This window comes from Sorex araneus, chromosome 2, assembly GCF_027595985.1.
Source record: "Sorex araneus isolate mSorAra2 chromosome 2, mSorAra2.pri, whole genome shotgun sequence".
NCBI lineage: Eukaryota > Metazoa > Chordata > Mammalia > Eulipotyphla > Soricidae > Sorex > Sorex araneus.
The window spans coordinates 233730698-233755730 of record NC_073303.1 but is presented as its reverse complement, the minus strand read 5'-3'; the positions used below and the strand labels follow the sequence as shown (position 1 = coordinate 233755730).

Here is a 25033-nt window from a genome sequence, read left to right as displayed (position 1 = left end):
GGCGCCCGACATTCGCCGAGACTGCATCCCACCTGATCCAGGCGGGCTGGGTTCACTGTGGCACTGCCTGGGTGTCTCACTACCACCGCCCCCCCACCCCCAATCGATCTCCAGCCCTCTCTGAAGGGCTTAGGCATTTTTCAGGGGGCGCTGCAGCTGGTGGGGGCCCTGGAGGCTCAGTCTAGGCCACAGCTCAAGACTACTTAGCTATGTCTTGGGCAACTGATGGACCTGCTCTTGGCTCCCTGAGTTGTGACTAGGGACAAAAGCAGGGCTGACCTGAGGATGCAGGCGGGTAGCAAGCTCCGTGGCAAGGCCTCGGGGCCGCTGGCTTCTCTGGATCCTCAATCCTTCCCTTCTCCCCTCAAAATTCACACCTGGCCCCTGCCTTCTGGGTAGTGGCATTTTATTGGCTGCCGTAGCCGGCAGCAGCTGCACCCGTAGATGGGGGTGGGGTTGGAGCATCACCCGACACCTGTGCGAGGGGCCCAGCATTGAAACATGGGGCACCCTGTGGGGCCCGGCATTGAAATATGGGACACCCTGGCCCGCAGCAGACCCTGAAAGATCTACTCCTTCACGTTCCACTGAACCGAGGCCAGGAAGGTGCGGATCTCCATAGGTCTCAGCTCCACGGCGGCGGGGTCCAGCTGGGCACCAGCAGGCCGGGGCTTGGGGTGATCGTCTGCAAAGACGCAGCAAAGGAGGAATGAAGGGCACAGACTTCCGGTCTCTCCTGCCACGCCCCCACCAAGTGCCGAAATCCAAGCCCAACCCATTCCCAGCCCACACGTGGCTTCTGCGGCTTGAACACCCAATCTTCCCACCTGCCTGGTGCGTGACACCATGGCACAGGGTCATTAAGTTGGGGGCCATGGGTACCCCTGCCCTAGAACAACACACTAATTGAATCTCATTTTCACTTTTATTTTTGGGCGACACCCAGCAGTGCTCATGGTTTATTCCTGATTCTGTGCTCAGGGATCAGTCCTGGCTGTGCTTGGGGGACCCAATGGGATGCCGGGGATTGAACCCGTGTCAACCTACTGCAAGGCAGATGCCCTACCCAGTGTTCACTTAAGATGAGTTAAGTTTTGGGGCTGGAGTGATAGCACAGCAGGTAGGGCGTTTGCCTTGCATGTAGCTGACACGGGTTCGATTCCCAGCATCCCATATGGCCCTCCAGCACCGCCAAAAGTAATTCCTGAGTGCAGAGCCAGGAATAAACCCTTGTGCATCACTGGGTGTGACCCGAAAAGCAAAAACAAAAAAAAAAAGATGAGTTAAGTTTCATCTTAACTACTGGGGCTAGCGCTATAGTACACTTTCAAAAAACCAGATCAAACAAAAACTCCAAGCATGCCAAGATTGATTCCTGAGCACAGAGCCAGGAGTAACCACTGAGCACTCTAGGTTGAGGCTCCTCTCCCCCAATAAAGAATCTTATCTTGTACATATTTTTTGGTTTTTGGGGCTACACCCAGTGATGCTCACGGGGTACTCCTGGCGGTGCTTAGGAGACCATATGGGATGCTGGAGGTCGAACCCGAGTTGGCCACGTGCAAGGCAAATGCCCTCCCTGCTGTACTATTGCTCTACCCCCCTCCCCCCCGCAAAGATTCTCATCTTAACTCCAGCCTCACATTTCCTAATTTCACGGCTAATTAGTTAGTTTGCTGACCCCGAGTCCCCTAGCCTAGATCTGAACATTGTCCACGCCGCCCCTACCATCCTGGCCCCTCAGTTCCCATGGACGCATACCCCACCTTTTAGCACTGTCCACTGCAGCCGGGAGGCCTTGGACAGGAGCTGGTTGGCAGCCAGCGTGGTCTCTTGCAGCTGGGTGATGCTGAAAGTGGTGAACAGGTCCTGCAAGCCGTGGAAACGGTGGGAAGGTGTGTGAGACTGTACATAAATCGCTCATTCCTCCCCAAATGTTTCCTCTTCCGTCTCCTGCCCATCTCACCCTCAAGTCCAAGGTCACGGGTGAGCTGAAGTTGCGGCCTGAGTCCTCCCCTACAGCGAACTGGTGTTCGAAGCGCAGCAACAGCACGTTGGGGCCACGGCGGGCCAGAGTCAGCAGATGCACGGAGGGCGGCAGCTCCCGGCGCAGCCCTGAGAACTGTGGAGGCGTTGTGGGCGGGGCTGAGCCAGGGGCGGAGTTTACTGATACCCGTGGGAGGGGTAAGCTGTACGTCAGCCAGTGGGAGGCTGGGGGAGGGACTTAAGTGGGCGGGGCGCGGGCTGTGCAGGGCTTTAGGGAATCCGGGTGCGGCGCTGAATATGCCCCGGAGCAATAGGACCCTCCGTGGGCAGGGCGCTGGCCTTGGATCGATCCCGGGGCACTCCACAGGGTACCCTGAGCCCCACCAGGTGGGATTCCTAAGCACAGCCGATGTTGGATCCCAAACCCAAACCAAAAATGGACCTGAGTATTCTAAGAGGCAGGAATGAGTCGCGAGCCGGGCTAGAAGGGTCCCGGCCCAGCAAGAGGGGTCCCCCAAAGCCCGTTCAGGCGGGTCCCGTGGCCGTCACCTGCTTGCGCGGGGCAGTGCTGCTGTAAGCGGCGCTGGGACCCGTGGACAGCACCAGTTGCGGGGACAAAACCTCCTTCTCAGCCAGCAAGCGGTGGCCGGCGGCCGCGGCCTTGACAGTGTCCAGCAACAACATGTGGCGCCCGCGCACAAGCTGCCCCGAACTATCCTGCAGGGCCTCCCCGACTCCGCGCGCATCGTCCTGCAGCAGCCTACGGTGCACCTGGCCAGAGACAGGTAAAGACGGTGGGGGGTGGGGGGAGGAGGGGCGCGGCGCAGGAATGACTGGGCGGAGGGAGGGGCGTGGCCAGGCCCGTCGGGGAGTGGCTAAAGGCAAGAGGGGGGCCAGAGCGATAGACTCTCGGGGAGGGTACTTGTCTAGCACCCCTCCAAACTGGGTTCAGTCCTTGGCACCCTCTAGGGTCCCCATGTGCCGGCCAGGAGTGATCCCTGAGCACCTGGTGCCCCGTCCAAAAAATGTTAATAGATCTGGGGGGACAGGGTGGAGGAATAATACAGTAGGTGGGGCACTTATCTTGCCCACCGCCAACTCGAGTTCGATCCCCGCGATCCCCGGTACCCAGTATGGTCCCCGATCCCTGAGTCAGAGCCAGAAGTAAGCATGAGTACAGAAAGTTGTGCACACCCCTCCTGCCCCCGCCAACAAAAAAGTGTCCCGGTGAAAATGGCGATCTCGGCTCAGTGTCCACTACAAACGTGGTGCCTAGGGAGACGGATGGCCAGAAGGTCCAGCCAGGGGTATGGCCAGCAGGGAAGGTGGAGGCACGGCTATGGGACCCCCTTCCTTTGGGGGCGCGACCCACTCACCATGAGTTCCACGGAGCCATCCATCAGGCTGCTGCCGCCCTGGGAGCGGTCAGTCAGAATGGTCAGCTGCGTGTTCTCATCCTGGGGGGCAGGGGGGTGGTCAGAGTGAGGGGCTACGGCCAGACGTGAGAGAGAAGTGATCCCGCCCCGCCCCTCAAAGGGTGTCAGGAAGCCGCTGGAGGGGCGGGACCTTGATGTAAATGCGGCTGCTGACTGGATAGTAGTTTCCTGCCACGGGCTCAGTCTGGTTCAGTGTCCAGGTGTCCCGGTGATCCCGCCTGCAGGCAGAGGGTTGGGGGGGGGCGCTCAACCCTCGGTTCTCCTCACTCCCCGAGCCTCTTGGGGGTCAGCAGATGACCCACCACTTCCCCGTGTCCCTCGGAGAGGCCCCAGTCAGCCCACCTCCTCAGCAGGATCTCCCGGCCATTGCTGTCGGTGTAGAACTTCCCTCCCGTCTTTAGAGGCGTGTTGAATCGGCTGATGACTTCTTTCCCCCAGCCATCTCTGTGCCCAGAGGGACACAAGGTCAGATGGCCTGGCTCTCTCTTCGCCGCCCTCACATCCCCAGGCCCCACCTGTGCCACTCACCCGACTGGGATGGGTCCCACTGTCCACTCGAACTCCAGGTACCGCTCTCCTGGGTACAGGCGGACTACTTGGGAACACCAGGAGGAGAAGTTCTGGTGTACTTCCTGCACCAAGGTCGTCTGTGGATACATGGGAGTGAAAAAGGTGTGAGCCTGCATCAGGAGGAGCCCAGCCTAGAGGCCTGTACCTGGGCCACCCATACTAATGAATGTCATGGGGATCTAGCCACCTCCCCGGCCTTGGCTCAAAGGCAGGCATGATGGCTGGAGCTTATGCAGCCACTTTGGGCAATGAGGTGGATGTGATGCACCACTGCCAAAGCTGAGCCTCATCAGCCATGAAGGAACCTCAAGGATTCCCCTGGGTCCCAGCCCTTTGCTCTGGCATCACTTCTGACAGCTGACCTTTAGCAGGCGGGTTTGAGCCCAGTGGCTCACGAAATAGGGCTTCTGACTATTGGGTCTGAAGATGTAGGCACCCGAGACCTGCTGGCTGATGTTGTTTCCAGTGCTGGCATTGTACCTGGAGCGGGGGCAGGTGGGAGTCAGAGAAAGGGCCCCGCGCCCCTTCCTCCCCGCCTTCCCCCCCAACCCCCCCGCAAGCCTCTCTCACCAGTAGAAGGCTTGCTGAACTGGCAGCTCCAGATTCTTCTCCAGGTTCTCTATGGCCACTAGGAGCCCCGACTCATGGTCAAACCTAGCCCGGATGTACTGGGCAGGAGGAAAAAGGTTAGTGACGGTCATTTCTGTGTGGCCTCCTCCTCAGGACAACTCCTGCAGGGGCTAGGAGGCAACTGAGTGGGAAACGGCAGGGCTCACATTGCATGAGAACCAAGTTCGGTTCTGGGTACCCCCCTCCCCCCAACACACACACAGCGTGCTAGGACCCATGCCAGCCTGCATTATTTCTGGGTCACAGTCAATGATGCTCAGGGACTACTTCTGGCTCTGTGCTTAGGGGACAACTCCCGTGGTGCTCGGGGGCTGTTGTGCTGCTGGGTCAAACCTTGACCTTCTGCGCGCAAATGCTGTGCCTGACCTGCTGAACTGTCTCTCCAAGTGCGGCCCATGACAATATTTATTATTTATTTTTGGGTTTTGGGGGTTCTTGGGGTTGACTCAAGACTCTGTGCTCAAGGATGGCTCCTGGAGGGCTCAGAGGAGCGTGTAGGATGCCGGGGGTCCAACACTGAGACAGCCACACACGAGGCAAGTGTCCTCCCTCCTGTGCCATTGCTCTGCCACGCCCCCCCATGGCAGTCTTAAATCAGCTCTATCACCCTCTGCACCCCTGATCCCCAAAGCCTGCTCTTACTAGTCACCTCCCGCCTGCATCCTGCGGGCCTGTGACACCTCTATTAACTTGCAACTTTTTACTGCCACCAGCATTAATGTGCTGCTGCCAAGGATCAACCCTGATCACTCTGGGCCCTCAGGACACGTCCTTATGTGGCGAAGTGCTAGAGCACAGGGTCAGGTGGTGACAACACAGCTTCCAGCCTGGGAGAGCCCCCAGGATGAGCCCAAGGTCTTGCGGTTACCATGACACCTCAAATTCAAACTCGTCACTGTACAGGCAAAGGGATCTGATGGGGTCTCACCTTAATTTCTATTTTTGTTTTGTGTTTGTTTTGGGGTCACACCTGGCTAAGCTCAGGGCTTACTCCTGTTGGGGTTTTTTTTTGGGGGGGGCTGGGTCACACCTGGCGATGCACAGGGGTTACTCCTGGCTCATGCACTCAGGAATCACTCCTGGCGGTGCTCAGGAGACCATATGGGATGCTGGGAATTGAACCTGGGTCGGTGGCGTGCAAGGCAAATGCCCTACCCGCTGTACTATTGCTCCAGCCCCTGAGAGCTTACTCCTGGCTCTGTGCTCAGGGAATCACACCTGGAGCTTGGGGAACCATATGGGGTGCCAGGGACTGAACCCGGAGTGGCTACTTGTAAGGCAAGTGCCTTCCCTGCTGTTCTATAGCTCCAGCCCTTCACACCTCATTTCCTTTCCTTTCCTTTTTTTTGGGGATGTCTGTGTGGGGAGACACACCTGGCAATGCTCAGGATTTGCTCCTGGCTCTGTGCTCATGGATCACTCCTAGTGGGCTTGGGGTCCCCATGGGATGCCGGGGATTGAGTCTGGGTCAGCCGTGGGCAATGCCTCTCCCCCACCCCCACTGTGCTCTGGCTCCAACCCCTCCTCACTTCATTTTCGATGGTCATACTGGACAGCCACAGCTTGTGGGCCGTGACGTGGGGGGCGGGGGTCTGGGTGTGCGCGTTAGCTGCTTGGATTGTGTACACGCTGAAGCCCAGAGCAGGGACAGAGGCCGAGAACAGCAGCTCCTGCTGGTCCAAGTCGAGGTTCAACACCACCTTGAGGAAAAGGAAAGGGGAACTGAAGCACCGTCCTGCTCTGAAGTCACGCGTGGGGTTGGGGAGTAGCGACCTTGGCAGGGGGATGGTGATGGGGCGCCAGGAATTCAGAGTTCAAACGTCCAGATTCATAATGGCAGGGTTGGGAGGGCGCCAAGGGGGGTGTGCCGGGTGTCGTGAGGGAGAAGGAGAAGGTGGGGGGAGAGAAGCAGCAGAGGCAGAGCGAGGGAAGGGCAGAGGGCTCACGAGAAGATTGTATTTACAGCTCCAAGTTTCATGGGGGAGATATTAAATAGAGAGAGATACTGAAGGCAAGGGGGGGCTTTCCCAAGGGGGGGTGACCTTAAGAGCTATCTGTGAAATTCGGCATCAAAAGTGAGGGAGGGACCAGATTATCATGGAAAGAAGAGAACACGCCCCATGGGGGCAGCTGGCTGGAGATGGGGGCCGTGCAGAACCCTGGGGTGCAGTAAGGAGCGAAGGCTATTTAGAGAAGGGCTCACTTCACTGGGCACCGTTTTGTCCTCAGGGTCCCTCACAAGGGCAGCTTTACTGCTGAACGGCAGTCGGACGTTCCAATTCACTCTGCGCCCCAGGGGGTTGTAGAGGGTCACCTGGAACTGGGGTGAGAGGCCAGGCCTGGGTCACAGATGGCCACCCGTGCCTCGCAACGTCCCTGGGGATGTCTGAGACCCGGCCTGGGCCAACTCCACTGCGCTGGTGGGGCCTTCAAACACTGCACCTCGCCCCGCCTGCTCGGGCAGTCACCCCAACCCGCCGCCCCGCTCCTTCCAGTCTCACGGTCTTCTCTCTCAGGGAGATGGGGCACCGGCTGATATTGAGGTAACGGCAGAAGCTGAAGTTCTTCTTGGCGCCACCGAGCTGAGCCAGTGCGTTGCCTATGAGAACCTGGGGAGCAGCAGAAATGATGCGTGTTCAGGATGTTCCACCCCTCCTCCTCGGCCCGCCTGTCCCCCCAGTCCTTCTGGACCACATCCACTGACCTCAGCCCACTGCTACAGTCTCCCGCCTCTCTTCCAGGCTCCGCCCTTCTCCCACAAGCCCCGCCCAGGAAGCCTTCTAGGACACACTCACCACCACCAACCATGCCCCATTCTCCACCTAGAGTCCCTCTACAAGCCCCACAAGACAGCCTTGTAGGCCCCACCCATTAATGACGCACCACGCCTGCCCCGCCCCTTTTTCTCCATGCCTCGCCCCTTCTGCCACAAGCCCTGCCCCGCAAACCCCCTAGGCCCGCCCACTACCCTTAACCACGCCCACATGTCCCACCCACTACCCTTAACCACGTCCCACTCCTGTCCCAGCCCTTCTTTCACAAGCTCTGCCCAGAAGCCCTCTTGGACCCTCTCTCCCATTACCTTTGACCACTCCCCAGTTCTGTTCTTCTGCAGGCCCTGCCTCCTATCCCACACGCCCCGCCCAGGGAGCCCTCCTGGACTCCACCCACAATTCCATGATTCGACCCATTCCCGACCCCACCCCTTCCCCTCAGGCCCGCCCCCTGCCCACCTCACAGTTGCTCCAGCCCTTGGCCAGCTGGCGGGCGTAGTCATCAGCCACGTGCTGCTTCGAGGTGCCAGTGACAGCATCGTGGTGCTGGAGCACGGCCATCGCCTCATCTGAAGGGGGACATGGGACCAGGTGGGGTCTCTATAGGCTGCTTGGGCCCACACGGGAGAGCAGTGACAGGTCTGTGTAGAACGGCAGGGTCGGGGGTCGGGAAGCTTCTGTTCCGTTGAGGACTGTCGGACTGGAGGCGTCCGGGGCCTGAGCTAGTCCCGGCCCCCAGGCCCCAGGTGGTGGGGGAGATTGAAAGGTCGAGTGTGCCTGCGCCACTTCCCGGAGGTGACACCTACTGAGCGTGTCGCTGTTTCCAGATCCATAGGGTCCCTTGTTGGCGCGATGACCCGCCATCGCCTCCAGCTGGTTACACACCTGGGGGAGGGCAGGGGTTTGTTGGGGCACCAGTCCCTGGGCCACCCTCTCCACCCCTCTGCTTCACGCCCCCGACCTGCTGAAACTTGTAGCTGAGACGCTCATAGCGCTTGAGGGCGGGCCGGCTGGTGAAGTACCCCGTCCAGAACTTGTGCGGGCCATCGGCGTAGGGGAAGAAGTCATCCCTTTTCACTGACCTGCAGGGCAGCGGCGTTGCAGGCACTGGGAGCCAGTTCCGGCCAGCAGGGCATGCCCACCGACACCCCAATTCCCCCCACATCACTCCCCCAACTACCAGGTGACGTTGGCCTTGTTCAGCTCCCAGAGGTAACAGGCGGGTGTGGAGTAGAGAACGTTCACTCGGCTCCCATTGGCCTGCTGCTGGGGCAGGAGGACCGTAAGCCCTGATAGCCCCCAGCTCCGGGGGGACACGGGTGCTCAGGACACCCTCACTCACACTTACATCCACTATCACTCACTTCCATTCTCTCCACAGAGGACGGGCCTCGTGCAATGCAAACACCTTCCCCCCTGGACCATCTCTCTGCCACGCGCCCCCCCCCCCCCCCCCGCACAGATGGATTTTTGGTTTTAGGTGGGGTTTTGTTTTGGCTTTTGGGTCACACCCAGTGATGCTCAGAGGTTACTCCATCACACCTGGTGGGGCTTGGGGAACCTTGTGGGATGCTGGGGATCGAACCCGGGTTGGCTGCATGTTAGGCAAGTGCCCTCCCCACTGAACTATTGCTCTGGCTCCTCAACAATCCTGTCAAGAATCCAGGTATGCTGGGGCTGAAGCGATAGTACAGTGAGTAGGGCATTTGCCTTGCACATGGCTGACCCGGGTTCAATTCCCAGCATCCCATATGGTCCCCCGAACACTGCCAGGAGTAACCCCTATGCATCGCTGGGTGTAACCCAAAAAGCAAAAAAAAAAAAAAGGTGAGGAAGCCAGGTCTGAGGCCACAAGAATCAGCTACCTCCTTGGTCCCATATGTCTCTGGCAGGTCCCCCGTGAGAGACCCAAGAACACCCCTGCCCACAGCCCACCCCCCCCACACACATGCTAACCTGGGCATTGACCAGGTGGATGAGCTTGTCCAGGTTCTTGTACCACATGTTGGCATTCTCGTACTGGAAGTCAGAACCCATGGTCATCACGATGTGCTTGGTCCGGTAGTGCTGGCCCTGTGGGGGGGTTGTGGGTCACGGAGGTGCTCAGGTAATGGCTGTATCCTGGGTGACCCGTGGGCCCAGAGTGTGGGTCCATAAAGGGACAAAGAGGGGCTGGAGCGAGCACAGCGGGTAGGGCATTTGCCTTGCACAAGGCCGACCCGGGTTTGATTCCCAGCATCCCATATGGTCCCCTGAGCACCACCAGGGGTGGTTCCTGAGTGCAGAGCCAGGAACCCCTGTGCATTGCCAGGTGTGACCCAAAAAGAAAGTAAATAAAGGGACAAAGATGGGGAGGTTTGGGGCTGGAGCAATAGCTCAGTGGGGAGGGCATTTGCCGTGCATGGGGCTGACCTGGGTTTGATCCCCGGCATCCCACAGGGTTCCTCGAGCACCACCAGGAGTGACCCCTGAGCATTGACAGGTGTGACCCAAAAACCAGAAAGAAAGAGATAAGGATCTTGACATGAGTCCCAGAGCCACAAGTAGTAGCTGCATCATTGATTCTGCTGCATCATTGATTCTCTTTGGCCATCACCAAAAGTGGAAGAATGGGTGCCAGACCATGGCATCTCATGGGGGTTGGGGGTATGCTCCAAAAGATCAAAGAACTCTCCCTGCAAAGGTCTGGGCTCCCCAGAGGCCAGCGACGTGGCTCGGGTGGCAGAGTGCGTGTTTAACAGGGATGATCTCCCCTGCACTCCCACCTCACCCTGCAGGCGACACTGTGGGCTGAAGGACACCCATAGCAGAAGGAGAAAATAATAATAAAGCAGGCGCCTCTGCACTACAGATGCATTTACCACACTTCACTGCATGCATAACCATTTGAGATCTTTATGCCCCCCCTTTTCTTTCCTAAAAAAGGGGGCAAGGGTGCTGGAGAGAGATAGTACAGCAGGCCAGGCACTTGGGGTCTAGAGTCAACCCCTGGCGCCACATATGGTCTCCGAGCACTGCCAGGCGTGATTCCTGAGCACGGGAGCTGGGAGGAAGGCCTGGCACAGCTGCGTGTGCCCCCCACAAAACAAAACAAAAGTAAAATGGTGACAACCATGCAGTGACATGATTGGAAGGGCACGGGGGGCTGGGGGCCCGAGCCGCTTCAGGTGGGGCAGGATCTGTCTCCACATGCTGGGCAGTGGCCTACCTGGACAGCGGCCAGCTTCAGGAAGTACGTGACCATCTTCTGTGCGTTGAACTCGGGGCTGTCCTCGTCCTCCACCAGGGGGCTGTCGGAGCAAACAGTGTCCCAGCACATGCCGTCCGGCGGGTTGTACATGTTGGGGAGCACACCTGCAGGGCACAGCACACTCGTGGGGTCAGGGAGGAGGTTCGGGGACCCCAGACCTACAGCGGGGCCAGAGCTGTCTGGGTGATTCCAGACTCCACCTGAGAGGGGTTCCGGAATGTTCTGCACCAGGGAATGAGGCAAACGCTGGGCCTTCGGGACTAGGGTCATGGCTCGGGGGCTGGAAGACAATGTCAGCACCTCAAGAGTGACCCCGGGCACTGAGCCGCAGAGGAGCCTTTGATTTTTGTTTGCTTTGGGGGTTCCACATGGCGATGCTCAGAGCTGACTCCTGGCTCTGTGCTCAGGATTCCCCCAGCGGTGTTCAGGGGACCCTATGGGATCCTAAGAATAGAACCTGGGTCAGCCACATACAGGCAAAGGCCCTCCCTGCTGTGCTAAGATTTAAGTGCTACCAGGGCGTCCCCCCCCAAATCAAACCAAAGCAAACCACCTGGTCCCAGCCCATACCAGTGAAGAGGTCGGCCGTGGGGGGCTGGAGACTGTCACTACCCCGCCACACCTGCTCCATCTCCCGAGTCGCCTTCCGTGCCGCTTTATCTTGATAGTCGATGCGCCCCAGGAAGAAACCATCAAAGCCCATCTGGGGGTGAGGGGGGTGGTGGGTGGGCAGAGTCTGAGGAGGCCTGGGCCCTTTCCCCACCCACTGGAGGGAAAACTGGGGGACACCCTCCCCATCTCAAGGCACAGGGAAGGGTCAGAAGTTTGTATTTGGAGGCTGGAGTGATAGCACAGTAGGTAGGGCGTTTGCCTTGCACGTGGTCAACCTGGGTTCGATTCCCAGCATCCCATATGGATGCACCGCCAGGAGAATCCCTATGCATCACCAGGTGTGACCCAAAAAGAAAAAAACAATAAAAAAGTCTGAATTTTGCTTCTGGGCCACACCCAGCGATGCTCAGGGCTTAACTCCTAGCTTGGCGCTCAGGGATCACTTCTGGTGGTGCTTGGGGGACCTCATGGGCTGCCGGGTATCTAACCAGATTGGCCGCGTGCATGGCCAGCCCCGTCCCCACTATACTACAGCTGTGGCCCCACATCAGGAGCTGGAAACCCAGCTTGAAGCCACCACCTCCTCCTCCAGGTCAGAGCCTGACCCTGGGATTCCCCACAGCTGGGGGTACCATGCAAGAAGTCAGGGTCATTTCCCAGGAAAGGGGAGGAGTAGAACACCCCACATGGGGAGGAACCAGCATCAGAGCACCCAAGAGCCAAGCCCCGGCTCCAGGAGGTGAGGGTGGTCAGGTGATGCGGGCTTCAGCCAGGAATTAGTCCAGAGTGGGGGCAGGGACAGTGCTGGATATCCAGGTGACACAAGGGGTCAGGTCTGTCTGGAAGGACACGTAAGGGGGTCCCTGAACAGCCCAGCCAGTCACCAAAGGCCCTGGTTCTCACCTGAGCAAACAGTGAAGCCTGCTCCCTGGAGTGACCAAAGGGGTCGATGTGCCAGGCCACTAGGGGGCGCCCATCCTCGCCAAAAGTGTCCTCCAGGAAGCTGAGGCCCAGGGTCATCTGGTCAATGATGGCACCATAGAAGGTGGCTGCCTCATCGTTCATCACCCAGCCACCATTGGCAAACTCGAGGCGCCCTAGACAGTGAGGGGCAAAGTTCGAGTTGTTATCAGGACTCAGGATGTGGCCAGGGTTGGGGTTCCTGCATATAAGGTGCGTCTGCAAGAGGGTGGGTGGTGAAGGGTTCTGTCCTGGGTTGGAGTAGCCAGAGGAGACAGAGGGAAACTGGTCACGCAAGATCCAGCAGAAGGGGTCATCAAAGGTAGGGCTTTGCCGGATGCATAGGAGTTCTCCTGGACAAAGGAGAATCCCAGGCAAAGGAAGCTCTTGTGATAGGCTATTCAGAGCCTGCTCATGCCTCGCCACAGCCAATTGCGGCAGAAGCAGAAATGGTCAGGGCTTCCGCTTCTCACTTCCTCTTGGCAGGCTCACCCTGGCGCACCAGCTCCCGGACGACTTGCTGAGTTGCATTGGTCTGCTGGTGCCACCAGCGCGCAAAGAAGGCCATCTCCACGTAGACGAAGCGACGCGAGGGATCTGCCAGTAGCTCGGAGATGACCGAGTCCAGGATGTACTGCACACCCGCATGCTGGATGTCATTTCTGACTGTAGGCACAGGAATCAACGTGCCATCAGAGGTGGAGGGCAGCCCAGGCTGGCAGGGATCCAGGAAAAATTTCAGGGGCTCAGTGGGGCTATAGGGGTCCCGGGGCCAGCCACTACCTTCCACGATCTACTCACTGCCGTAAAAGTATTGGTCCACAGTCTTGAGCCAGCCCACATCATCATGAGTATGAGCTATTAGGTGTACGTTGAGCATGTCTGGCATCACACGGGGGCATGTCTGCATGGGGACCCCAAACATAAACCTGGTCAGTAATCCCCAAGGAAAGAGGCATGGTGGAGGAAAGGCAGACCGAGTAAGTTGTTTTGTTTCGTTTTCCACACAGAGCGACAATCTGGGCTTACTCCTGGCTCTGAGCTAGGGATCGCTCTAGGCAGGATTCTGGGGTCCCTATACAGTGCCACGGATCGAATCCGCGTGGGCCACGTGCCAAGCAAGCTCCCTAAATCCGGACCTCTCAGACTCAGCCAGGCAAGTTTTAACCTACAAATCAGCTGATTCAGAGAGGAAGGGGCAGGCCCCTGGGGCAGGGGCGGGGACATAGATATCCAGAGACCAAGCCCTTAGCACTATCCCTCAGGGCAGCTCGAACAGGTTCAGCGGAAAGTTAAGGATTTTGCGGGGTCGGAGAGAGTTCAGCGCGTGAGGGGCTTGTCAGGCAAAGTCCAAGTGATGCCCAGAAGCCGGGAAGCAGGCAGGACGGTCGCGATCCGAAGCGCTCAGCGACCCAGTCAGACCGCGCAGTTATCTGAACTCTCCGCCACACGCCCCCAGAACAGACCCACCCGCGCCCCATGACTCCCACCTCGGGGCCTCCCTGCGGCCGGTGGATATTTCCGCTCCTGGGCCCCACTCACCTTGTAACCCGCCGCCCGGGCGCCGGGCGCCGCCAGCAACAGCATAAAAAGGAAGCAGAGAGGCGGGAAGGGCGGCCGCAGTACGCGGGAGTTCGTGCAGGGACCCCAGGTGCCCCGGCCGCCCCCAGCACGGAGCCCCGATGGCCACGCGTGACTGCCCATGGCTGCGCCGCCGCCGCCGCTTCCCGGGGTTCCCGGGCGCGACCCTAGTCGACAGAATGCCCCGCCCCTGGAAGTTCAACCAATGGGTGCTCCAGGGGGCGTGGAAAGGGGCGTGGTCAATCCGGGCGGGGCGTCACCGGATCTGGGCTGAGCTCTGCGCAGACTTAAGCCCTCTCGTGGAGCTGGTTTGCCTAAATGAGTCTTTGGTTTGCTTGTGGCATGGAGCATCCTTCTGTCCCTGTGCGAGCAGAGATCGTTTCCCTAAAGGTGTGCCTAAGGAGCGAATGTAGTGAATATTGGGGTGTCTTCTAGCTTCAGGCCAGGTTTGGCTAGGAGCTGAGGTTGGCTGGCCCGTCTGGACCTGGGGGCATTGAGACCTTGGGTAAAAAAACTGCACTCAGCCTGTCCCCACAGTTCCAGTCCCTACCAGTCCATCGAGTTTGAAGAGATAACTTCACCCCTTCCTGTGATAAGAAAACCCAAGCATGGGGCCAGAGAGATAAGACAGCAGGTAAAGATGCTAGTCTTGCATGTAGTAGACCCAGGACTGACTGCGCATACCACTTATGGTCCCCTGACTGCTCCTGGGACTGATCTCTGAGAACAGAGCAGAAGTAAGCCCTGGGCACCTTCCAGTTGTGCCCTTCACCCAAAACAAACTACTCAGTAACTTAAAATAAAAAAAGTCCAAGTCCTAACTGTAGCAAGTTATCTGCTAAGCTGTCATTTGCAGGAAGCTGGCTTGGGCCAGAAAGCTTATGAAAGAAGAACAGGTAAAGGGTTGGAGCGATAGCACAGTGAGTAGGGCATTTGCCTTGCACGTGGCCAACCCGGGTTTGATTCCCAGTATCCCATATGGTCCCCTGAGCACCGCCAGGAGTAATTCCTGAGCAGAGAGCCAGGAGTAACCCCTGTGCATCGCTGGGTGTGACAAAAAAAAAAAAAAAAAAGCACAGATGGCTCCAGACTGAGGCCCCACCCTGGCTGGACTGAGTGGAGTGGAACCTGGGGGCCCATCCCCTGCTGAAAGGCTCCAGAATGCACAGAAAGAGGTCAGAGGGTAGGTGGATTGCAAAACTTTATTAGTAATTGGATCTTATGAGAAAACCAGAGACAGGGACAATATCTCCAGCAGCAGGAGGCAGGGTTGCCTGGGGCCCCGTCTACCCCAGTGGGAGAAGGACACGGCCTGGCTCCCCGTGCACAGCCGCAGGCCCCTGAGATAACCTCGCCTGGCCAGACCAGCAGGTGGACTGGCCAGTCCTGGAGGGCAGTGGGTGGAGGAGTCCGGGAGGTGACCCTCCGGGCCAGCATCACCAGGGCGGCGTCATGGGCTGTGGGTTCTGCAGGTAGGACATCACCACCGCCGAGATGGATAGCATGAAGCTACTCATCATCTGCTTCGTGTCTTCAGAGCTCCGGGAGTTGGCAAAGCTGATGAAGGAGCAGTAAACTGCGACCCAAGCGCACCACTTCAGCTGTGGAAGGAGGCAGGATTAGGTGGAAGAGAAGGGCATGCTCAGGCCCGGTTTCCAGCCCACCAACTCCACCCAATGCAGCTTCGAAGGGGCCTGCCATGACCCCTCACCCCCAGCTACTACAAAATAGCCAGCTTTATTTTTTTTTCTTTTGTGGGTCACACTGGCGATGCTCAGGGGTTACTCCTCGCTCTGCACTCAGGAATTACTCCTGGTAGTGAATAGCCAGCTTTTGGTCCTATATCTCGCCATCCTGCTGAGAATCCCACAAGACCCCGACTCAGTTGCTTTCAGACCCACCCGGGCCGGGGAACCCTATCCCCCACCCCGTCCCCCACCCTTCGGGTCCAGCTTTCTCCGCCCAGTGTCACCCGGCCCCGCCCCCTACCCCGTGGTCAGGCGGAGCCACGGACGCCCAGTCCCGCCCACCTTGAGCATGAGCCCGCACATGCTGAAGATCATGCCGAGCAGATTCATGTAGTCGGGCGTCGGGTCGTCCAGGGCCGGGTTACACTCGCTGGGCGGGGGCTTGTACCTGCAGCGGGCTCAAGGGTCAGGGCACGCCGGTCCCGCCCTCGGGATGGACCAGAGCGGCCCTGGGACACGACCCCCAGCCCGAGCCCCGTTCCCTCGGGGTGCTCACCTCAGCACTTTGTTCGGCCTCCGTGGGTCCGACATGTTGTTCGTGGACATAGCGAGTGAAAGGTCGCGCCTCTTCCGGAGCTGGAGTGGCCGCTTCCGCCTTGGAGGCGCCGGGTGGCTTTTACAGCTGCACTCCGCAGCCCTCGCACTTTCGATCCTAGCAGCGGGTGGGCACGGAACTCGCAAGATTCCATTCAGTCTGGGGACCGAGGACGACAAGAGGCCAGAAAAGATCTTAACATACAGAAAGAAGATGGGAAAAATGCTAGAAGCAGGTGTTAATTTCCGATAATCCGCAACAGAGAATCCGGAAGTCCTAGCCGGAAGTGGCCCACGGGGGACCGTTAGGAAGGTTACACCGAAGCGTGATTTCCCAGGGCTGCGTCCCTCCCGCGAGCAGGAGGTGAATCTGCCGTCCCCGAGTCATGGCTTTCCCTGAGCCGAAGCCGCGGGCCCCGGAGCTGCCGCGGAAGCGCGTGAAGACACTGGAGTGCGGGCAGGGCGCGGTGCGGGCCGTGCGATTTAATGGTGAGCCCCTTCGTCTCCGTGCCGGGCCGTCCGGCCGCCCGCCGAGACCGGCCTCCGGGTAACCCCGCGGGTGTTCCCCAGTGGACGGCAATTACTGCCTGACGTGCGGCGGCGACAAGACCCTGAAGCTCTGGAACCCGCTTCGGGGGACGCTGCTGCGGACCTACAGCGGCCACGGCTACGAGGTGCTGGACGCGGCCGGGTGAGCCGGGCAGGGGAGCGCCCGGCCGGGATGGGGCGACGAGGCCGCGGCCGCAGGTGGGCGCTGACCGCCCCGCCTCTTGCCCCCTAGCTCCTTTGACAACAGCAGCCTCTGCTCCGGCGGTGGGGACAAGGCAGTGGTGCTGTGGGATGTGGCGTCGGGGCAGGTCGTGCGCAAATTCCGAGGCCACGCAGGGGTGAGTGGGAGAGCGCGGGGAGCCGCGGCGGGAGAGCGCGGGGAGCCGAGGGGACCCGCGTTGGCGTGTGAGGTGGGGAAAGGGCCTGCCTTCCAGTGGCTGCGCAGGGGTGTGTCCCAGTGCCCACAGACCCCCGAAGCCCCCTGCTTGCCCCCCTTGCGCTCCCGCTCCCCTCCCACGTCCAGCCTCCTCCGAGCGACCGTTCTGTCCCGCAGAAGGTGAACACGGTGCAGTTTAACGAAGAGGCCACAGTCATTCTATCCGGTGAGGACTGGGGCAGGGACAGGGAAAGGCCGGACAGCCCCCTCCCGACCCCCCGCCTTGCCCTCACCTCCGTGGGCCGGCCTGCCAGGTTCCATTGATTCCAGCGTCCGCTGCTGGGACTGCCGCACGCGGAAGTCAGAGCCCGTGCAGATCCTGGATGAAGCCAGGGATGGCATCTCCAGCGTGAAGGTGTCCGACCACGAGATCCTGGCGGGGTGAGTGGAGGGCCAGAACCTCCCCTCTCCGGGCTCCTCCTAGGGCTTAAAATCGGGCTTGGTTTTGCCCCACCTTCAACTGCTCTCAGGGCTGACTCCTGGCTCAGTGTCCAGGGATCACTCCTGGCAAGGCTTGGGGGACCCTATGGGGTGCTGGGGATCAAGCCAGGTCAGCTATGTGCGAAACACCTTAACTCCTTTCCTGTTTCCTCATGCCCTTAAACTCTGATCATCCTCCGACACCTCAGAGCACCCGGCACCTCTGACTGCTGCTGAGCCGGGGCTGGAATTCCGTGTTAGCCTCCTCTTTGCTCAGTGAGTTAAGTGTGTGGCTAGCACAGAGCCCTTGCATAGGCCCCTTCTCTGCCTGCAGGGCCCTTCCGCGTATTTGAGGTTTATTTTAGTGCCCGCTGGCACTGATATTCTGGGCACAGGAAGTTCAAGTCCGGGGGTGCAGGTGTGACATATGCAAGGCCCCAAGTTCAAACCCTGCTCTGCATGTCCCCGAACATTACCAGATGTGGCCCTGGTGACTCCCAGTGCGGTTGGGCCCGAGCAGTGGGGCCTCACCAGGCCTGAGCATTGAGCCATCAGTTCAGGCAGCACGGCTGACCCTCTTCCCACCCGTCTCCTCTTGGCTTACATGTGGTGGGCTCCTTCCTGTCCTTCCAGTCCCTGATCGGGGACACTTTCTCCAGGAAGCCTTCCTGGAATACTCTTAGAAGAGGTGTCAGACTGAGCTGCCAGCTTGGTTGCTGCTGTGTCTCAGGTGTATGTGGCCCATTTTCTGTTGTGCTGGAGGCCACCACTCCACACCCCAGTGAACCCAGAACCTTGCACATCCAGGGCTCATAGTGTTGGTGTGTGTGTGTGTGTGTTTTGTGTGTGTACACAGTACTGAGTTTCGAACCTGGGCTTAATCATTCTAGGCCTGCGCTCTGTTGCTTAGCTGCATCTCCCTGGGCTCACATGTCCCCCCGCCACCCCCTTTTAATTTTTTTAATAAAAATGATGCAGTAGACCCCCTTGGCCGTGGATCTGAGAACCACTGGGGGCTAGGGTGCAGGGTGGAAAGGCACAACCTGGGGTCCCCACCTCCCCACACGCTCCAGCTACTATCCCGTCCCTCTTGCAGTTCCGTGGACGGCCGTGTGAGGCGCTACGACCTGAGGATGGGGCAGCTTTTCTCTGACTACGTGGGCAGTAAGTGGGTCCGAGGCCATGGGTAGGGTGTGGTGACGAGGGCAGATCGAGGGATCCCAGCCCCACCTGCCTGTCCCCTCCTGCTGCCCCAGGCCCCATCACCTGCACCTGTTTCAGTCGGGATGGCCAGTGCACCCTGGTGTCCAGTTTGGATTCCACACTGCGGCTTCTAGATAAAGACACAGGGGAGCTTCTGGGCGAGTGAGTCCCAGGGTGTTGGGGACCGCCCCCATCCTCCTCACCAGGCCCAGGCTCCACTGACCCCTGCTCTGCCTCCGCCCAGGTACACGGGCCACAAGAACCAGGCATACAAGCTGGACTGTTGCCTAAGTGAGCGTGACACACATGTGGTCAGCGGCTCAGAGGATGGGAAGGTGTTCTTCTGGGACCTGGTGGAGGTGAGCCCTGGCCTCCCCGCACAGAGAAGGAACAGCACGCACGCGGGTAGGGCCAGGACAGGATGCTAGTGGCAGGGGGCACCCCACAGGCCCTGTCCTCATGGCTCCCCACCTGGTCAGGGGACACCGCAACGGGACAGGAGTCGGGGCTGGAGCTAAGACAGCCCCCAGGCTCTGCCCTTCTCAGGGTCTGGCAAACCGGAAGCGAGTGACTGGAGAGGGGACACTGGTGGAGTCAGGCGCCAGGAGGGGGGCCCTGGTAACCATCCCCTGTGCTCACCCCGCAGGGTTCCCTGGCACTGGAGCTTCCTGTCAGTGCTGGCGTGGTGCAGTCCCTGGCCTTCCACCCCACTGAGCCCTGCCTGCTGACTGCCACGGGGGGCAGCGTCCACTGCTGGCGGGAAGACGCCTACGAGGCGGAGGGGGGAGCCAGCTGAAGCTGGGGATCCACCAAGGACAGACACACAGACCCCCAGAGAAGGACGGGTGACACTTTATTCTGGACATGTGGGGGGTGAGAATAAAGCAGGCTGGGGGGCCCGCCCCTCAGTCCTGGTTCTTCTCAGCCCTGAAGGCATCCACCTTTTGTGCAAATGTCTCGGCAACCAGCAGTGGGAACACCAGGGACGCATCAGCATAGACCTGAGGGGTTGGCCGAGGCGGGGAGATGAGGAGCCAGGCCAGGGTGTCGTCCTAGAGACCCCAGTACCCTGCGAGCCGGCCCACCTCACCTTCACAGGCTCAGCATCCACCCGGATCTTGCCCCACGAGACCGCCTCGTCGGGCCGCGCGCCTGAGTCGGAGCCGTCAAATTCCTGGGCTGTGTTGATGTAGACGGCGTAGTCGGCCCCATTGCGCTGCAAGCACAGGGCGGTGGGTGGTGGGGGGCTGCAGACAGGGCCCTGCCAGCTTCCCGCGCCCCACTCTGATGCTGATTGGCCCGTTCTCCACAAGACCCTGACACCTCCCCGTCCTCCGGCACCCCCAGTTCCTGGCTGCCCTTGGGAACCCCTCTAGGCCGATGGCCACCTATGCCCCACTCGAGGCCCAGGATGGTCTCCGGAAGGGCAGTCCCGTGCTCTGCCGCTGCTCACCATGAGGTTGGCGTTGGCGATGTGGTGCTTGACCACGCCCCCGCCCAGGATGATCATCCCGCTGCGCTTGGCGAAGATGGCCTGTGTGTTGATGAGCCGCAGATCTGCAGGAGAGGCCGGGTCAGCGGCTTCTGGGCCGCCCCCCCCACCCCGCCCCCTGCGGCCCCGCCCTGCCTCACCCTCCACAATGTCCAGGACCAGGCCGGGGTTCTTGTAGGAGTGGAAGAAGATCATGTCTCCCAGTGAGCCATCTGTGAGCGCGGGGCTCAGCACCGGGATGTGGTTCTGGGGGGGAGGGGGCAGCGTCTTAGGGCACCCGGGCCTCCCCGCTCAGGAGCCACACACAGCCGTGCCTGCTGCAGAGAACTGACGGGCTCCCGGTCGGGCGAGAGCCTGAGGGGCAAGAACCCTGGGCTCAATCCTTGGCACTGCGAGGGTGCCCACCCCCCAGGCCCAAGAACAATGCAAGAAAACTGCCCCCTTCAAAGTTAAGTTTTTGGGGGGCTGGAGCAATAGCACAGCGCGTAGGGCGTTTCCCTTTCCGACCTGGGTTCGATTCCCAGCATCCCATATGGTCCCCTGAGCACCGCCAGGAGTAATTCCTGAGTGCATGAGGCAGGAAACCCTTGTGCAACACCGGGTGTGGCCCAAAAAGCAAAAAAAAAAAAAAAAAAAAACAGTTTTGGGGGCTGGAGCGATAGTATAGCGGGTCGAGCGTATCCTTGCATAGCGCCGATCAGAGTTCGATCCCTGGCATCCCATATGATCCCCCAAGCACTGCCATGAGTCATTCCTGAGTGCAGAGCCAGGAGTAGGCCCTGAGCATCACTGGGTGTGACCCAAAACAACAAAAAAACTTTTTTTGTGTTTCTTTAGGGTTTGCCCCTGGTGAGGCTTCGGGGGCCAGATAGGGTGCTGGGGATTGACCTTGGTCAGTGTGCTTGCTGCTGGACACTCTGTCCCTGCTTATTCCTCGTGGTTCCACTGGTTGAACCTTAATCAGTCTGAGGAACTCCGGGATCCCCTGCCCAGCCCTAGTCCAGGGTGACCTCAAATAGCTGCCCTGCACGCACACCCCGGGGTGGGCTGACAACTGCCGGGGTTATGCGCACCCTCACCTTCTGCGCCCAGTAATACACCGAGTCCGGGTTGTTGATTTCCTTGCCCAGCCGGGCGATCATCTTGGAAGGCGTCCACTTCACACCCTGGGAGGGAAGCTTGGCCTCAGGCAGCAGCGCCCCATCCCTGCTCCCCCACACCCTGCCCCGCAGCACATGCCCCTCCCGGGTCCACCCCCGTCAATGCCCCAGGCCCACCTCCGTGTTCTGCTCCAGCACCATTTGGTCCAGGATGGGCATCAGCCAGTCCTCAAATTTGCAGTAATTGTCATTGGGCACCAGCAGGTTCCCGATCCTGTGGACAGGAGGCACATGGGCTTCCTGCCCCGCAGCCCAGCTCCCACCCAGCCCCCATCGGGGGCCCCCACCTGTTGATTCCATTCTCACGCAGCTCCTTCCCTGGAAGGCTGAACTCGCCCAGGTAAGTGGGCGCCAGACACTTGATCAAGTCCTCCTCCACACCCCCTGCCGTGGTCACTAAGACGTCCACCTGCAGTCACACGGGAAGGGTGGTGGCTCAGAATGCGCCCCCTGCAATCCTCTTGGGCAGGACCCAATGCTCAATCTTCCTTCCCCTCAGCCTCTCTCCCCTCCAGGGAATTCTGCCAAACAAAACTCTATGCTGTGTCTCTCCTTTGAAGGGTTCTGGTTCCTACTGGAACACCCCAGACCTGGGCTCGGCAGACTTCAACAGGCTGGGCACAGGCTTTGCATGCAGGAGTCCCAACTAAGTCCCAAGCACCAGAAGTTCCCTAGGTGGACCCCAGCACTAAGCCAGGAGTAGCTCCACAGCATTGCTGGGTGTGGCTCAGAAGAAAAGTTTTTATTTTTTGGCCTCTGGATCACACCTGGTGATGCTCAGGGGTTACTCCTGCCTCTTCACTCCGGAATTATTCCTGGCAATACTCGAGGGATGCTGGGATTGAACCCAGGTCAGCTGCGTGCAAAGCAAACACCCTCCTCTCTGTCCTACTGCTGCAGCCCCTCAATTTTTAATTTAAGTAAATTTGGGGGTGTGTGTGCAATGATGCTTAGTGTCAGTTCTGTGCTGACAACCCCCCTAAATAACCAAGATCTGGGAGCCAAAGAGATTAGTACAGGTGGTAAGCTTAGCACAGAGTCCTGAGCACAGTTGGGTGTGCTCAAAAAATAATAATAATAAAAAAAACCCAAGATCTTAATTGCAACCATGTTGTGCTGAACGAGGTAGCGGATGGTCTCCCGGATGCCTGAACTGATGAGGTTGGACGTGTAGCCTAGGAAAATGGTGCAACCGGTGAGCGGCCGGCGGCTCTGGGTCAGGTCCGCATGGTGGTCTTCGTCCTCGGACAGAGGCTCCAGCTTCTTCTCGATCTAAGCATACGGGCGGGGTCCCATTAGCCTCTATCCTCCGCTGAAGGATGCCGGCCGCGTTTCTGAGTCTGGCCCTGCCCACTCGGTTAGGATGTGAGACTTACACGTGGAACCCCTGCCCCCTACCTCCACCCTGACGGCAGGCACACACGCCGTCACACACCCTGAATCGTGCAGGCTTTGCCCCCTTCAGGCATCACCAGGCATCTCCACAAGCACCTTCCCTGCCGAGACTACTACCAACGCCAAGGACCCGCCCAGAATCAAGGGTCCGTCCACTCCAGAACGCTTTCACACTTATCCCCCCCAAACCCTCCTCCAGCCATAATCAGTCCCCTGCCGGCGTAGGGCCGGTACTAGGGTAGCTGGGATTCCGGAGCCACCTTCGTTTTCCCAGGAAAGAAGCACACGCCCAGGATAGCCCCGCCCGCTGCCAGCGATTGGACAGCCCTAGTGAAGGACCCGCCCCCCACAGTACGGCACTGGCGCACCCAGAGGCCGCGCCCCCAGGCCAGGAAGTCTCGCCCACGGCCTCACCATGGCGTTGACTTGCTGCACCGCGCGCCAGAAGTTGGTGGCCTGAAAGCCCGTGGTGCCGTACGTCTTCAGCAGCGCGTGGTAGTCCACGCCGCGGTTAAAGTCGTAGCCCCGCACCTGGGCGCTCTCGGCCGGCAGAGCCGAGCTGTGTTTCAGCACGGCGGCCAGCGCCGCCGCGGGCGCCTTCTCCTCCGGGGCACCCTCCATGCCCCTGCGACCGCCGTCTCAGCGCGGAGCCGCCCGGGCCCGGCCGAGACGCATGAAGGTCCTGGCACGCGCTTCTTGTGAGAGCGCAGGAAGCGGGACTCCGGAAGCGGCGGAGGACGCCGGAAGCTGTATTGGTCACGTGGCCCATTTTGCAATGGGCGCCGCCATTGGGCTTATCTCTTCCGTACTACGGAAGCCGTGGATCCCCTTCACGTGCTCCCAATAATTGCCCTTGATTACCCCTATGCTTTTGCGGGGGGCGGACCATGGGGCTCATAAGGGGTACACAACTCTTCTGCATGAAGTCCAGACTTCAGTCCCCAAAGTCCTCCAAACTACAAAAATAAAGATTAAACAGACTTCAGAAATGTTAACTCATCAGAGGCGCTCTCTGAGGCAGCACCCTCACCCCAACTCCTATCTCCCCTGCGCCTCAGTCCAGACGTCAGAGTAAGCTCTAAACCCCTTCCCCAGAGGAAGATTCCAAGGGTCACCCACGGGGAGTAGCTTTAGATCCCCCTTTGAGGTGGAGGGAAGGATGATGGTGCATTGGGGGTCACGAGTGAGGGGGTGGCCCTGAGTCTGACTCTGGTTGAGTGGGTCATGTGGGTGAGGGCTTTTAGGAGTGTGAGGTCAGGGGACGGGCACGGACCAGAGGGGGTAGGGGGTGGGCTGAGGCTCAGTGGATGCTCCCAGGTGCGGGCACAGACAAAGGTGGGCAGGCTGGCGATAGAAGGCCATGGCAGCAGACAGGCCCCGCCCCCATGGAGAGCTTGCCGCCAGCAGGGCCCCCGGGGTGGGGACCCCCTCTGCCGCGGCAGCTGCAGCTGGTGACATTTTCCTGGGCCAGTCCGGACTTCAAAGCCCCCGCGGGGGTTGGGAAGAAGGAGGGGGCGTGGGAGAGCAGCGGGCTGCGGACAGAGGAGCCAGCGCGGCTGAAGGAGCAGCAGCCACCGCATCCGCCGCCGAGGTAGGTGGTCCTGATAGGGCTTGGGGGCACCTGGAGACGGGGGCTCGGGGGTCCTGCCGCCTCTGACCCGATTCGCCCTGTGCCAGATGTCGGGTAAAGTAGCCCTGGGCAGCGACATTGGGCAGGCACGGCGCGCCGTGGAGCAGTTACGGATGGAGGCGGGAATCGACCGTGTGAAGGTGAGAATGGCGCTCGCGGGGTGCTGCGGGGGCCCCTGGCCTCCGGGCTGACGGGCCGCCCCGCAGGTGTCCAAGGCGGCCGCCGAGCTGCTGCAGTTCTGCACAGAACAAGCCAAGAGCGACCCCTTCCTCGTGGGCATCCCAGCGGCCACCAACCCCTTTAAGGAGAAGAAGCCGTGTGCCATCCTGTGACCACATGCCAGCGGCACCTGGATGAACTGCACTGGGGACTGAGACAGGACTGGTGTGTGTGGGGGGGAAGGAGGGTTCCCTAGAGCCGAGCACAGCAAGAAGTAGCCCCGAGCATCACTGCGTGTGATTCCCCAAACCAAAAATAAACATGCATTGAATGTCCTTGGGTGTCGCTGCAGCAGGCTGTGGAGTGCACACACAGCAGGGAACCCCCACAGGAGGGCACAACTGCCCCGGCTTGGCATACTGAGCCCCCCAAGCCAGCAGGCACTCCAACCGCAGGCGCCTCCTCTCAATCCCCAGTGGGGAATAGGGATGGCCCCCATCCTGGTTCC

The 25033-nt window shown here is 59.8% G+C and overlaps 5 protein-coding genes across 7 annotated transcripts; 2 read left to right on the top strand and 3 right to left on the bottom strand.

The window, feature by feature from the left end:
- Window positions 1-389: 389 nt before the first annotated feature.
- On the bottom strand, window positions 390-13984 carry MAN2B1 (mannosidase alpha class 2B member 1). 2 transcript variants are annotated; one of them, XM_055128566.1, is made up of 24 exons: window positions 13761-13984; window positions 13020-13122; window positions 12711-12884; window positions 12162-12355; window positions 11217-11349; window positions 10605-10750; window positions 9353-9469; window positions 8577-8662; window positions 8358-8478; window positions 8203-8281; window positions 7856-7965; window positions 7124-7231; window positions 6826-6942; window positions 6152-6322; window positions 4563-4660; window positions 4355-4472; window positions 3951-4069; window positions 3765-3866; window positions 3553-3640; window positions 3363-3443; window positions 2536-2757; window positions 1967-2122; window positions 1767-1869; window positions 390-685 (listed from the first exon to the last, which is right to left on the bottom strand). In XM_055128566.1, exons 1-24 carry the CDS (start codon window positions 13920-13922, stop codon window positions 570-572), a joined length of 3024 nt encoding a protein of 1007 aa, XP_054984541.1. In that variant the 5' UTR covers window positions 13923-13984; the 3' UTR covers window positions 390-569. The 2 variants fall into 2 exon arrangements, with proteins under 2 accessions (XP_054984541.1, XP_054984542.1); XM_055128567.1 differs by having other exon boundaries at window positions 8577-8659; window positions 13761-13983.
- A 998-nt stretch (window positions 13985-14982) lies between these two features.
- On the bottom strand, window positions 14983-16192 carry WDR83OS (WD repeat domain 83 opposite strand). The gene is made up of 3 exons (XM_004616592.2): window positions 16044-16192; window positions 15830-15935; window positions 14983-15400 (listed from the first exon to the last, which is right to left on the bottom strand). Exons 1-3 carry the CDS (start codon window positions 16091-16093, stop codon window positions 15236-15238), a joined length of 321 nt encoding a protein of 106 aa, XP_004616649.1. The 5' UTR covers window positions 16094-16192; the 3' UTR covers window positions 14983-15235.
- A 108-nt stretch (window positions 16193-16300) lies between these two features.
- On the top strand, window positions 16301-19613 carry WDR83 (WD repeat domain 83). Its single transcript, XM_004616789.2, has 9 exons — window positions 16301-16570; window positions 16652-16772; window positions 16863-16968; window positions 17184-17232; window positions 17321-17447; window positions 18583-18650; window positions 18743-18851; window positions 18934-19048; window positions 19336-19613. The coding sequence occupies exons 1-9, from the start codon at window positions 16468-16470 to the stop codon at window positions 19483-19485; spliced, it is 948 nt and encodes a 315-aa protein (XP_004616846.2). The 5' UTR covers window positions 16301-16467; the 3' UTR covers window positions 19486-19613.
- DHPS (deoxyhypusine synthase) lies at window positions 19526-23473 on the bottom strand. 2 transcript variants are annotated; one of them, XM_004616593.2, is made up of 9 exons: window positions 23151-23473; window positions 22449-22613; window positions 21629-21750; window positions 21459-21555; window positions 21261-21347; window positions 20322-20427; window positions 20143-20246; window positions 19780-19905; window positions 19526-19690 (listed from the first exon to the last, which is right to left on the bottom strand). In XM_004616593.2, exons 1-9 carry the CDS (start codon window positions 23355-23357, stop codon window positions 19595-19597), a joined length of 1110 nt encoding a protein of 369 aa, XP_004616650.1. In that variant the 5' UTR covers window positions 23358-23473; the 3' UTR covers window positions 19526-19594. The 2 variants fall into 2 exon arrangements, with proteins under 2 accessions (XP_004616650.1, XP_054984190.1); XM_055128215.1 differs by lacking the exons at window positions 21629-21750; window positions 22449-22613 and having other exon boundaries at window positions 23151-23268.
- Window positions 23474-23985: 512 nt separating this feature from the next.
- GNG14 (G protein subunit gamma 14) lies at window positions 23986-24825 on the top strand. The gene is made up of 3 exons (XM_055128216.1): window positions 23986-24327; window positions 24414-24506; window positions 24573-24825. Exons 1-3 carry the CDS (start codon window positions 24097-24099, stop codon window positions 24696-24698), a joined length of 450 nt encoding a protein of 149 aa, XP_054984191.1. The 5' UTR covers window positions 23986-24096; the 3' UTR covers window positions 24699-24825.
- The last annotated feature ends 208 nt before the right edge of the window (window positions 24826-25033 follow it).